General features: G+C 31.7%; 2 protein-coding genes across 2 annotated transcripts; one reads left to right on the top strand and one right to left on the bottom strand.

The window, feature by feature from the left end:
• Nucleotides 1–3,267: 3,267 nt before the first annotated feature.
• Nucleotides 3,268–3,798, bottom strand: LOC127080691 (uncharacterized). Its single transcript, XM_051020999.1, has one exon. The coding sequence runs from the start codon at nt 3,796–3,798 to the stop codon at nt 3,268–3,270; it is 531 nt and encodes a 176-aa protein (XP_050876956.1).
• Nucleotides 3,799–7,787: 3,989 nt separating this feature from the next.
• On the top strand, nt 7,788–12,416 carry LOC127084703 (protein YELLOW LEAF 1, choloroplastic). The gene is made up of 5 exons (XM_051025210.1): nt 7,788–8,036; nt 10,770–10,832; nt 11,505–11,671; nt 11,848–11,917; nt 12,072–12,416. The coding sequence occupies exons 2-5, from the start codon at nt 10,787–10,789 to the stop codon at nt 12,266–12,268; spliced, it is 480 nt and encodes a 159-aa protein (XP_050881167.1). The 5' UTR covers nt 7,788–8,036; nt 10,770–10,786; the 3' UTR covers nt 12,269–12,416.
• The last annotated feature ends 938 nt before the right edge of the window (nt 12,417–13,354 follow it).

The raw sequence follows: 13,354 nt of genomic DNA, 5'->3' as shown, positions 1-13,354 counted from the left end.
GCATAATTTTAATTTTTTCTTGAACACAAGAAGATTGCAATTGTACTTCTATCCTTTTGAAATGTATTTCTTTGTTTATGATATTAATATGTTTTCTTTTATTATTAATAATATTAAAAGTTATATCTTTACTCTGGACAGAGTTAAGATCTCTAATCCTAGGTTGGTCTAAAAATTCAAACTTAACTTCACGACCTAAAGCATTAGTAGTTATAGTTAGGTTATCAATGATAAAAGGATAAAGTAAAGTCAGGAAAGGGTTCCTAGAATAATAGCTTCTTGAATGTTTTTAACTAGAAGAAAAGAAGTTTTATAATAAATTTGATATATACAGATCTTAGCGTTGGATAATTTATATTACCCATGTAATCTGTTACCATTAGCTCCTCGTAAAGATTCTTTGGTTTTCTCGTAATATTGGGTTGAGATTAACCCTTCTTGAATGCAATTTAAATCTGTCCCTGAGTCTATTAAAGCAACTAGTTAAAAAAAATTATCTTTAATAATGAGATTTATGTTACTATACCATTTGTGAGATATCATTTTATTTTATTGATATAAGGATCTTCATTGATTGAAACAATAACTTCTTCATTAGTTTCCTCATGTTTCTTACTAGAAGAAGCTAATCTATGTTGATTTTGAATAATCATGTGACCCTGTAATTCTAAAAGTTTAAGGTCTGTCTCAACATCCCAAGTTTTTAGCGTTTTAATTTCATTTTTTAAATTCTTAACTTCTTCTTGTAGGTCATTAACAGAAACAATTTTCTCAACTGTTTTTTTAAATAAGTTCATAACATCTTTAAATTCTACTTTGTTAACATGCTTTTTACAAATACCGTTTTCGTCAATAATGTTTTTAATTTGTCTCATGAAAGCATTCTTACTTTCAAATTCTTCCATCTTATCTAATATTCCTATTAGGGTATTAGCTTGATGATTAGTGAGCATATTAATTATTTTATTACAACTATTACAATTAAAAAAGTCTATTCCTAAACATTCATGAGAATCAGAATATGACTCCTCAGAATTATTAATTTGACGAATTTCTTCCTAAGAAGATTCTTCATAAGATGAAGAGTTGTCTTCTTCTTCAGAATTTAGCAATATATTTTTTAATGTCAAATTTTCTTTTAACTCCTCTGAAATATCTAAATTTCCTAATTGATTAATTTTCTCTTGCATCTTACATTTATTAGTATAATGGCCAAAACGACCACATTTATAACATTTAACATATTTTTCTTTAGGTTTGGATTTAGCATAGGGCTTTCTGTAAGGTTTCTTACCATAATTTTTCTTATGAGAGGCTTTATATAATATTGAGTTATCTTTGTAAGGTTGTTTCTTATGGTAACAAAAGTTTTTCTTACGTTTAATAGCAAACTTTTTATTCTTAGGGTTACTAGGAGCTTTTAAAGGAAAAGCTCCATATTATTCGCAAAATGAACCCATTTCGCGCTTATTTCTCATTTTTTTCATTTTTAATCTTATTTTGAAGTTTGTAATCAGTACATATTTGTATACCAGTTTCAATAACATAATTAGATAATTCGCCCACAGTTAAGGACTGATAAGGAATAATTCCGTTGAAATTTTGTTTAATATTTCTCTTAACCTTCTCAGCAAATAATCTGGGTAAAACACCAATACATATTTCTTTCTAATAATCAGCAGCACCATCTGACCTAAGGCAGAGTTTAGAAAGAAACATATCTCTATACCACCTATAGTCAGACATGGTTAGACAATACGAATTTAGTAATTGGTTTGCTGCTCTTTGTTGGAGGTTTAAAGGCTCTCCTAAAAAGAACTTGGTAATAGCATACAAGAGAGTTGTAACACAAAGAGCTTCATTGGATTATGTTTTAACAACTAAGTTAATTTGGGTTTTGTCTTCAGGACTAAGGATATTATCCCATCATCCTTTTTAATTTCCCTGTAAACCCCATAACTAATATATCTTTAGAATGCTTGTTTGTGTTTCCTTTGAGTTTAAAAGTATTAGCAACCATAATCATATTTTGCATGGTATCTAACACTTGTTGCTCAGAAGCACCATTGATGTTCCATTCTACAATGGATTCTCCTGAATAACTATTTTCAACAAAACTACTTCTTTCTTCAAATTGCACATCAGCAAATGACGCTCTAGGATAGTAGTTTCGAGTTTTAGGTCTTCGGGCTCTTCCACCTAATTTACTCACCATATTATCAAATTATTCTTCCCGAGATAAAGTGTTTATCTCTCCAAAAAAGTTTCCCATATTTAAGGTCCTAAATTTTTCAACTAATTTTTCTATCTTATGGTTAACATCACGACCTAAAATCATATCCTTTAGTTATTGGGTAGAAGGAGTATGGTAATGATATATAGGTCGGGTATGATATATTTTAAAGGTTTTGACATCCTTAGGTTGAGGGATAAAGTTTTCTATTATGTCTAATTGTTGGACAATAGTGTGAAGTATTTGATTTGAGTAATTCATCTGACCATGTAGATTATATATATCTTTCCTCTGTTCTGTAGGATTTGTAATTGATTTAAAGGGAGAAGCCTTTATTTTTATGTTTTCTTTGGAAGGGGTAATTTTTATGGTTTATAAAGGTGGATGGATGGATTCTATTATATATTTTTTAACAATATTTCATTTAGTACTAATTCTAACATTAGCATCTAATTACATCCTAACAACAAAAGGATTTTTTATCCCTTCTTCTAAGTAAAGTAATTTAAACCATGTAAAGAAATAAACATCAACCTCGTGATTTTCTAAAAATTTGTAAAACTTTTGTAATTACATTTGAGTATGATTTTTAGATAAAGATGATAAATGCCACTTTATCTTCTCTGAATTATACTCAACCTCAAAATCAGCTCTAATTCAGCCTTTGCCAATGACAAAGGGTTCTTCTTGGGTAATAACTTCTAAGATTTGAGACTCAGTTGAAGATGGTGACCTAGAAATCCTCTCTGAGTAAATAGGTCGGGGAATTGTAGGAGCAAAGTTTACTCCCGCAAGGTTAACCCTAATGGTTGAATCAACAAAGTTTCTAGCGCTGGATGTTGATCCAATGCTACTAGACTGGTTGTAACGAAAGGACTAGCTCCTTTTCATTCGAATGCTGAAAAATCCATCAATATCCTGAATAACATCTCTAATAGATTTGGCTTCAATCTTTTCAGATTTAACCATAACTTGCAAAATCCATTCCTGAGGGAATTTGTCAATAATATCCGAAGTGGTAAGAATCTTCGGTGTCATAACATTGATCTGCTAAGATTGGCTTCAATAATACATGTTTCATTTCTAGGATTAGTTTTAAGAGATTTAAAAATGTAATCAACATTAGAAACTTTGTAGGTAATTTTACTAATAACGTCTATGTTGGCAACTCCAGGATTGAATGTGTCACTTAGGCCTTGAACATATATGACAAGTGAGTTTTTAGTGAATTCATCAGTTAAACTCATAGAGTAATTAGGATGACACTTAAAGTAAACTGGACCATCATTAAGGTTAGATTCAACTATAGCAATAGTTGAATTATGAAAATCTTTAATACGAGTATCACGAAGGACTAATAGAATAGGGGTGTTTAGCCCTAGTTTATGTAAAGGCTTTATAGCTATTTGGATTAATCCTAAATGGATATAACGATATCCTTCTTTAACATAATTTTCTAACAACTTTCTATTTAAGAAATTAATGGTTTCATGTTTATTGGATATAGATGTAGCAGATTTCGTAGTATGAATAATTTTTTTACTATAAAAATTAAATTTGCTCATTTTATAAATTTCTTTTAATTTAATTTCTAGCATAGACCAGTTAACTAATCTATTTTCCATTTCTTGAATTTCTAATTCCTGATTTTAGAAAGTATCTTGATCTAATTCAAATTTATCATTGTTTAAGGTAGCAGGAACTAAGGTTCGACTACTAATATTACTGCGTGAACTGCATCCTAACTCACTCAAAGCCTTGATGATTTGAGACATAGTTACTAAACAGTAAATTATTAAAAAACTTTCTATTATGTAACTGGTCATTTCTTAGTTTTCTTACTTATCTCTATCTCTCTATCCCCCCCCCCCCTTATTGGTTCTTTTCTTAATGACAACTATAGTGTGTTAAACCAACGGTTTTACTGTCTCACTTCTCGGACTTACAACCTGGACCACACACTATCAACCGATACCCTTAAAGAAAATCAAAGTTCAGGGTTATGAAAATCAATGAATATCCTTATATCAATAAAATATAAAAAATCATATCTCACAAATGGTATAGTAAAATACCAAAGAATCCTTACGAGGAGCTAATGGTAACAGATTACATGTGTCATATAAATTATCAGACCCTAATATTTGTAAAGATCAAATTTGTTATTAAACTTCTTTTCTTATAGTTAAAAACAATCAAGAAGTTATTATTCTAGGAACCCCTTTTCTGACTTTACTTTATCCTTTTATCGATGATAATCTAGCTATAACTACTAACATTTTAGGTCATGAAGTTAAGTTTGAATTTTTAAACCAATATAGGATTAGAGATCTTAACTCTGTCTAGAGTAAAGATATATCTTTTATTAATATTATTAATAATAAAAGAAAACATATTAATATCATAAACAAAGAAATACATTTTAAAAGGATTGAAGAACAATTGCAATTTTCATGTGTTCAAGAAAAAATTAAAATTATGCAAAATAAGTTTACTAAAGATCTTTGTTCAGAACAACCTAATGCCTTATGGAAAAGGAAGATGCATACTATTTCTTGGCCTTATGAGCCCGACTTTAAAGAAAAAGATATCTCGACTAAAGTCAGACCTATACAGATGAATAAGCAACATTTAGATTATTGTAAAAAAGAAATACAAGATTATTTAGGAAAAGGTTTAATTAGGCCGAGTAAGTCTCCTTGGAGCTGCTCTGCATTTTAACTTGTTAATGCTACTGAATTAGAAAGGGGTAGTCCCCGATTAGTAATAAACTATAAAATTTTAAACAAAGATTTACAATGGATTAGGTATCCTATACCTAATAAAAAAGATTTAATTAACATATTACATCATAAAATTATATTTTCTAAATTTGATCTTAAATCTGGATATTATCAAATTCAATTAGAAGAAACTAATAAATATAAGACCGCTTTTATAGTACCCTTTGGGCACTATGAATGGAATATTTTGCCCTTATGGCTTAAAAACGCCCCCTCAGAATTTTAAAATATAATGAATTCTATTTTAAATGATTACTCACACTTTACTATAGTCTACTTAGATGATATTTTAGTTTTCTCAGACTCCATTAATCAACATTTACAACACCTTAATAAGTTCTATGAAATAATTAAAGATAATGGTTTAGTTTTGTCCGAAAAGAAATTAAATTTAATTCATAGTAAAGTAAGATTTTTGGGTTTTTATATTAGTCAGAGCATATACACCCCTATTAGTAGGTCCTTAGAATTTGTTAGTAAATTCCCTGACGGATTAAAAGACAAAACTCAGTTACAAAGGTTTTTAGATTGTCTTAATTATGTTTTAGACTTTATTCCTAATCTTAGAATTATTTGTCTTCCTTTATTTAAGAGACTTAGAAATAATCCCCCACCTTAGAATGATTCCATGACCAAAAGTGTCACCCAATTAAAGCAAATAGTTAAGAGATTACCTTACCTAGGAATCCCTGATCCAAATGTTAATCCTATTGTTGAAACATATGCCTTAGAACTAGGGTTTTGTGGTATATTAAAACAACTACTTCCGGGCACAGATAAGGAACAAGTTGTTAGATATTACTCTGGAACTTGATCTCCACCCAATTAAATTATAGTACTATTAAGAAAGAGATTTTAACCATTGTTTTATGCATTACCAAATTGCATGATGATTTGTTTTCCAAATCATTTTTATTAAAAACAGACTGCAAAACTGCTAAGAGTGTTTTAAAGAAAGATCTTAAAAATTTAGTCTCAAAACATATTTTTGCTAAATGTCAATCTTTGTTGTCATGTTTTTATTTTGAAATAGAAAATATTGAAGGAATTCAAAAAACATTACCAGATTTTTTAACTCGAGAATTTTTACAAGGGAAAAATGAGCAAGAAATAGAATGATCCCAGAGATAATTATGGACCTCCATTATCATCAAATAATAAAGCCATAGTTTTAGGATCACCTTCATATATTACAAAAATTACTTCTCCAATACCTTATTCCCCCAGACCTTTGATTAAGCTTGTATTATTATCTCCATTATCTTTTACTCAGAATTATTACTTCCCCGTCTTCTCAAAGTAAACCCACATCAAAATTAGCTTTTTACACTCCTCCATCTTCTATAAAATCTTCTTTTATTACCAAAAATATGTCATAACCAATTACCCCTTTGGATCCAATGTAATGTCTTTCAGATGCGTCATTATTACAAGTTATTTCAAGAATTTTCCCTCATGGATTTTTCTTTTTACCAAAAGACTTATTAAAAACCCGAGAATATTATGAATTTATTTTGGTTGATACTGATTCTATTTCTCTTACTCATCAATATGATGAAAATGATAAATAAAAATTATCTGGATTACATAAAAATGATAAATAAAAATTATCTGGAAGCAACCTCCAACAGAAGGAAAATCCTTCTCAAGGTCTTACTCTCCTCAAACATACAATTATCTGGATTACATGGACGCCTAGTCCAATTTCTTAGCAATTTAACCATTTAATCATACTTAGTTTATTTGGTTTAATAAAGATATTTCATTAAACTTTCCCTATTGATTTATCCAATGGTTTCAGCTTATTGGACTCAGTTTGGATATTTCCCCCAATTATACTTCTAAAGTCTTCAATGACTTTACCTCAGCTACTACTTGTCCTTTGCACAAGGCTCTATCATCTTTTTGTGCAGTTTTTGAGATTATTTGGATTACCTCCTGGACCTTTTCGTTTGAGCACTTATGGCAAGATTGTCCAACTTCTCAATTAATTAAGAAATTTTCTATTAAGTGGTGGATTAAGTTTAATCCAAACCTGCAAACAACCGCAAAGTTCGAAGCCCGGTGTAAAACTCATCTCAACCTTTGCAAAAATATTAATATTAGTTCAGAAGATACTATTCTTATGGATCGATCTAAGTTACTAGCCACTTTATCAGCTGCTACCAGCCATAATGAATTTTTAAATAAATTGAAAGATTACATATTTGTTTTGTCTGAAAGTGATAATATTTCCAACACATCTGACCACTTGATTGACAATGAAGATGACTGTTATAGAATTACAAATCTCGAAGGATAAGGATAATGTGTGAAGATAAGATCATTATATTTTTCTAAAGAAGATAAGATCATATTACTTTTCTGAAGATAAGGTTGACCTTTATCAGACCATACTATCATGTTACTTTTCTGGCTTGTTGTATTCATTAAAGGCCATGTGAGTCATATTATCTTTGATTATATATTTCATTATTAGGCCTTGTCGGCCATTTGTTTGTATAGCTTTAGGGTGATTTAAATTTTATTTAATTTCGTTTGCTTTTGTTCTCTTTATAAGAAAATGCAGTTGGTGATAAAGGGTATTCGAAAATTGAGAGATTCAATTGAGAAATTCTGAACTTGTCATCAACTCTTATAAGTGTTTTTCAATAAAATCATGTCTATAATATATTCATCCTTACTTCTGCGTGCTTTTTAAAATATACACATGCGTCAAAATATAAAATAGTTTTTATTTGATTTTAAGTTATATCATTCAATATACATATATATATATATAAATTAAATATGAGATGTGGTGGCAATTTGCAAGGTCCTTGAGATTTTGCGACCAACCTGCTTCGTCTATCTATCGTCTTCCTCTTTTTCTTCTTCTTCTTCCAAACCATTGTTAGGGTTTCAACTTTCTCTCTCTCGGAGCCTCAAATTAATCCACAATTGAACCCAATTTCGCAACCTTTTCATACTTTTCAGTTCATACAACTCACCTTATCCGAACACATCGACAACTCCGTGTGGTACGCCACTTTCTTTTTATTCCTTTCCTTAAGTTCAGTTCATAAAGATTCATGTTTTATTCTTTTTTAATACCCTTTCTTGCTATGTTGTTCAATTGTTCCCTATTTATTCCGCTTATCCACAGAAGTTTTATGTTGGATGCTATGCATGTTGAAGGTTTGAATTTTTTTGTTCCTAGAAATAGATTTAGAGGTTTAGGGGTTGGTAGTTTTGCATAAGATTTCCAGGAGGTAAAGAGCTTTATGCCGTGACTGAACCTGTGTGAATAGAATGAGAGATTGTAATAATTTGCTGGAGAGTTTAGAAGAAGTGAGTTTAATATTTTGATGGTAGATGAATTTTGCACTTTTTCATGGCATTTAATTTGCTCAGAAACTCAAGATTAGTCAATTCATTAAGGGGCGAGGTTGTCAAACTCGTGAGCTAACTCGCAGAAAACTTGGAAGGGTTTATGTTTTTTTGTGTAGAAAATCAAGCCAACTCCTATACATAAGTTTTGGTGGACTTTTTAGACTTGTGTGTTTGAGGTCAAGCTTGCGATTCTAGTTTAAAACCAATAAATCAACCCCAAACTTGCGACTGCATTTTAGGTTGGGGAATATCTCAAACTTGCCCAAACTAATACCAAGTCATCTCAATTTGTACTTTTGGTTTCGGTTGAAACCAGCCTATTCTTTCCCAGGCAGTTGAACTTGTCATTTCTGGAAAAAAGTGTTGAAATCAAATAAATGGACGGTCCATGGTCTGATCGATAGGTTCTGATACCATGTCAGAGTTTGACTTAACTCATCTTTACAAAACCGGCTTGTAAGATGACAAATGTCTCTTTATATAAACTATTTAGAAGTTCTATCTCTAACCAATGTGGGGTTGGGATCTTCCCAATAGTGTTGATTGAAGTTATGGTATTATTATATTCTGGTTGGAGTGTTATATACCATCTACCGTTCTTAATATTTTCTACATTATGTAAACTCTTACTTTTTTACTAGTGGAATCTAATGAAGCTCTTTGGGTTTAGTAGAATTAATATTTCTTTTTCTCCGAATTACTATTTCTTTTTTTCCTTTTGTGTTAAGCTTATTTATTTTTCTTAGTAAATGATTCGCTACAGAAGGATGTTTTTTTTGTAAAAGTGGCATTGTTTATTATTCACCTTATAATTTCTAAAAAGGTGATTTTTTCTATTATAAGAGATGGTGAGATTGCATGGCATTCCAGAGTCGATACTAAATGACCGTGCCCCGTCTTTGTGAATGTTTTATGGAAAGAACTTTTCAAACTGTTGGGTACTGTGCTGAAAATGTCCTCGGTGTATCGTCCATTCAAACAGTCAGACGGAGGTGGTTTCAGATCAGCCAAAGTCGTGGTCACACTAGATTCTGTGGTACAAATACAACACCACTTTTCATGTGTCGACGGGTGTCATGTCATGCCATCTGAGGTGGTGTATAGGAATTATGAAGGAGGACACAAGGGTGGAAGCCGTAGCTCAATTGTTGAGGGGTCTTGACAAATCATTACATCAATTGAAGTATAATTTGCAGAAGGCCCAAGATCACATGAAGTTGTATGCCGATGCGAAGAGAAAGGATGTGCACTTTGCAGTCGGCCATTCGGTTTTTCTCAAATGATGACTACACAGGCAGCAGTCCGTGGTGCAAAGGGTTCACCACAAACTGGTACCATGCTAGGCCCAACCCAAGTGAAGGGGATGTGTTAGTGGGTGTGAGCCTTGCTAGACCCAAGGTTTGGAGAGTGGATGAGAGATATAAGAAAAGAGAGAAATGGTAGAGTGTCAGCTGTCATGTTAGTAGGGGGGAGGAAAGGTTTAGCCAATCATTTTGCATTCGTACCTTCCGGTTAGGCAGTTTGGAACTCTCTTGTATTCAGCTCTCACCATTTCATAGTAATCAAATAGATTCTTCATCCATTTTCATTATTTCTTTTTTGCTTCTGTTAATTGATAACTCTGCTCTGTTAATGAGAATTGGGAATCCCTTGTTGGCAAGCAACTGGTAATCTACCTTGGGCAGTGGAGAACTTCCTCTCTTCTCACCCTAAACTTTATTTTCACTTAGAGAAACTATAGATATTTTATTTGAGATCTAGTTTTGGCTTGTTGTTTTTTCTTCTTTTTACATAAAGATGCTTGTAGGTGCCTTTTTTCACAAAAAATTACTCATCAATTATCCCGTACTGGATTTGAACACCAAACACTTAGGCCATAAATCAAACCACTGCACCAAGAACCAATAGATAAAATACATATAAACTATATAGTACTAAACCATTTTCCATAGTTAAGTCCACCACTGCTATAGTATGTCAACTGGGTTTACTGGTCAACCTTTCATTCACGACTATGGCGTGAATTGGGAATCCCCTGTTGGCAAGCAACTGGTAATCTGCCTTGGGCGGTGGAAATCGTCCTCTCATCCTAAACTTTATTTTCACTTAGAGAAACTATAGATATTTTATTCGAGATCTAGTCTTGGCTTGTAGTTTTTCTTTCTTTTTTACATTTTCATCTTGTAGGTCTGTGGGAGAAATAGGCATGACAATCCTCGATTGGGAACTTCTTGTTGTCGGCATTCATTGTTATACAATTTTAACCCACTTTTTAGAACTAGTTATCAATCACGTCCTAGTTTTTACATGCTAGATATTATTATCTTTTATTTTCTTCAGTAATAATTTTGTTTAACTTTAACTTCTTTTTTTAATCCCAGTTATCTGTCATACACCAATGTTGACCACTAGTGCAGTTGCATCTTTGCCCAAATTAACACCAGGTAAATGAGAATTTCTGACTTTTTTTTGTATTTCAAATCAGACATTCTATTATCTTTAGATACATGAAGGCATAACTATAGTTCCCTGTCAATTTATCTTGCATCAGCTTCGTGATACCTGCATAAAGAATTCTTTGAAATCTATGAATAAACATGTAAGCTGTACCCCGCATTACGCATAGCTATCCTTTTAAACTTTATAGGCATGTCACTGTGCAAGCATTGCAGTAAAGTGTCCGGTTAATAATGATACTACCAGAACAGATTGGGCAATCTTGACTGTTTATCTATCTACCTGCCAATGAAATTGATGTATGTGTTATTATTACTTGCTATCTGATCCAAAGATCAATACATCCATGTTTGGAATCCCATGCTTTTAACCAACACATCCACTTGTATGGAAAACACTGAATCTATGTGAAGGTTTAAGCTGTTCCATTGTCCATATTTGTGTTAAATGACTGCTTTTATATACAATGAAGACACTGCTTTCATATGCATTTTTCTTTTATTGATTTTTCCTTATTTGTTTGGGTTACGAAGAACTTTTTTGCTATGCTATCTCACACATTTGGTTTTTTATTCGTCACGGAAGTGATTAAAGCATTATTTAAACGTTTGATTGTTAAAAATTTACAACTATAATATAATGATCATATTTTTGTTTAGTGAGAAGAGGTGGAAACTGCATTGAAGAGAACGTTGTTCCTACATCTATATTTTCAAGAGGATTACTGAATGTTAATAACTCAATATCATTGAGTCGCACACAGTTTCCATTTGATAGAAGAGCCCGTTCTACTCAGGCAGCAACTATAATATGTGCTGCAGCTTTGGTAATGTTCTTTACTCTTATCTTAATTTTATCATATTTGGTAGTATACTCTCGTTAAGATTGCAATATTTTCCAATTCTTATAGTCTATCCGTTTCTGAACTTTGAATACGTTCTTCATACAAAAAACACAATACAGTTATAAAATCTCTCTTTACTAAAACTCTGGCATATGCAGGATGCAAGATGTGGTGCAGAGCAAACTCAGACTGTTACTCGAGAGGCTCCGACAATCACTCATCTTCCCGGTAATTATTGACTGCGGGTATATTATTTGTTTTTTATTATAAAAAGCTGATATTATTTGTTAAACCATCTATGTCTCCCTTTATTTTGTGTAATAATAATAGACTCTTCCAAAGGGTACTCTAATGGCTCATCATAGTTTAATTCTACTTTTAGGTAAGGAGAAGTCCCCACAAATTGATGATGGCGGATCTGGATTTCCACCTCGTGATGATGATGATGGCGGGGGAGGAGGTGGAGGTGGAGGCAATTGGTCTGGTGGATTTTTCTTTTTTGGGTTTCTTGCTTTTCTTGGCTTCTTAAAGGATAAAGAAGGTGAAGACGAAGATTACAGCAACCGAAGAAGGCGGTGATGAATTGGTAGGTACAAATGTATGCTTTGTTAGAAGATTTTGCTGTTGTAATATTGAATTTTCTTTATCATATATACGAACTGTAGAATATGTTGAACAACAGGGTATTGTGCTATAAGATGAAGTCTGAAAGAGAACCTTTTTCTTACCAATTAAACTGTCTCTGAATCTCAATCACCACAATTCTTATATTCTAAATCAACGAAAACAATTCATACTTTAGAAATGTATTAATCCCATTCCACGTTATATCCCAAATTTTTAAAATTATCTTTTTATCCTAAATTCTTAAAGTAACACATTACTATTAATATCAATGCAACTTAATCATATTAATATCAAATAATTTTCATCTCAATCAATTAACATTGCTATGCTCTTGTAGTTCAAATAGATAGTACTTGTGTGCAATCAATTGATAAAGAGTTCAAGATATAATCTTGACGAAGAAGTTGATGAAGAAGTTGTATTTGTCATAATGCTCGTTGAAACATTTATAGTCTTTCATTTATTCTCATGTATTTTATTACAAGCTGGCGATTTATATTCATCCAATTTCGTAACGTACTGTATAGCACTTCTCTTTTTGAAAAAGGATTATAACAAGTATTGCGATAAGAATTATAGAGAGAGGATAGTTCGGTACTAAACGGTCGGTGACAATTGACAAAGAATCATGAGGATAGTTCGGTACTAAACGGTCGGTGACAATTGACAAAGAATCATGTCGTTCGAAAGTTTGTTGGATGCTACAAACATGTTGTGGCAACACAAAAGAATGGAAACTCAGAGAACATCATTTTTGTTGTAAAACAATATTTTCAGAACATAATTTTTGTTGTAAAACAATATTTTCAGAACATAGTTTTTTGAAGATTATTAAAAATGGAACCTAAATAGCATGCATGTTTACCGATCTTCAACAAAAAGAAAAAAGAATTTAACTTCATGCGCATATTCGTCATCTTTTATTCTTAAGGTAAAATTTTAGGATTTGTGATATGAGTTTAAAAAAATTGAATTGATGTCAGAGTTTGCATGTAACTATGCACACATCGACATTGAAAAGGTCAAGATAGAGAGAAA

This window comes from Lathyrus oleraceus, chromosome 5 (assembly GCF_024323335.1).
Source record: "Lathyrus oleraceus cultivar Zhongwan6 chromosome 5, CAAS_Psat_ZW6_1.0, whole genome shotgun sequence".
Classification (NCBI taxonomy): Eukaryota; Viridiplantae; Streptophyta; class Magnoliopsida; order Fabales; family Fabaceae; genus Lathyrus; species Lathyrus oleraceus.
This window is presented reverse-complemented; position numbering and strand designations above follow the sequence as displayed.

Coding starts and splice junctions, on each gene's coding strand:
- LOC127080691 (XM_051020999.1), bottom strand. CDS start 3,798: ATGAGCAAATTTAATTTTTATAGTAAAAAAATTATTCATACTACGAAA.
- LOC127084703 (XM_051025210.1), top strand. CDS start 10,787: ATGTTGACCACTAGTGCAGTTGCATCTTTGCCCAAATTAACACCAG. Junction 11,672..11,847: donor TAATATGTGCTGCAGCTTTG/GTAATGTTCTTT, acceptor TGGCATATGCAG/GATGCAAGATGTGGTGCAGA. Junction 11,918..12,071: donor GACAATCACTCATCTTCCCG/GTAATTATTGAC, acceptor TTCTACTTTTAG/GTAAGGAGAAGTCCCCACAA.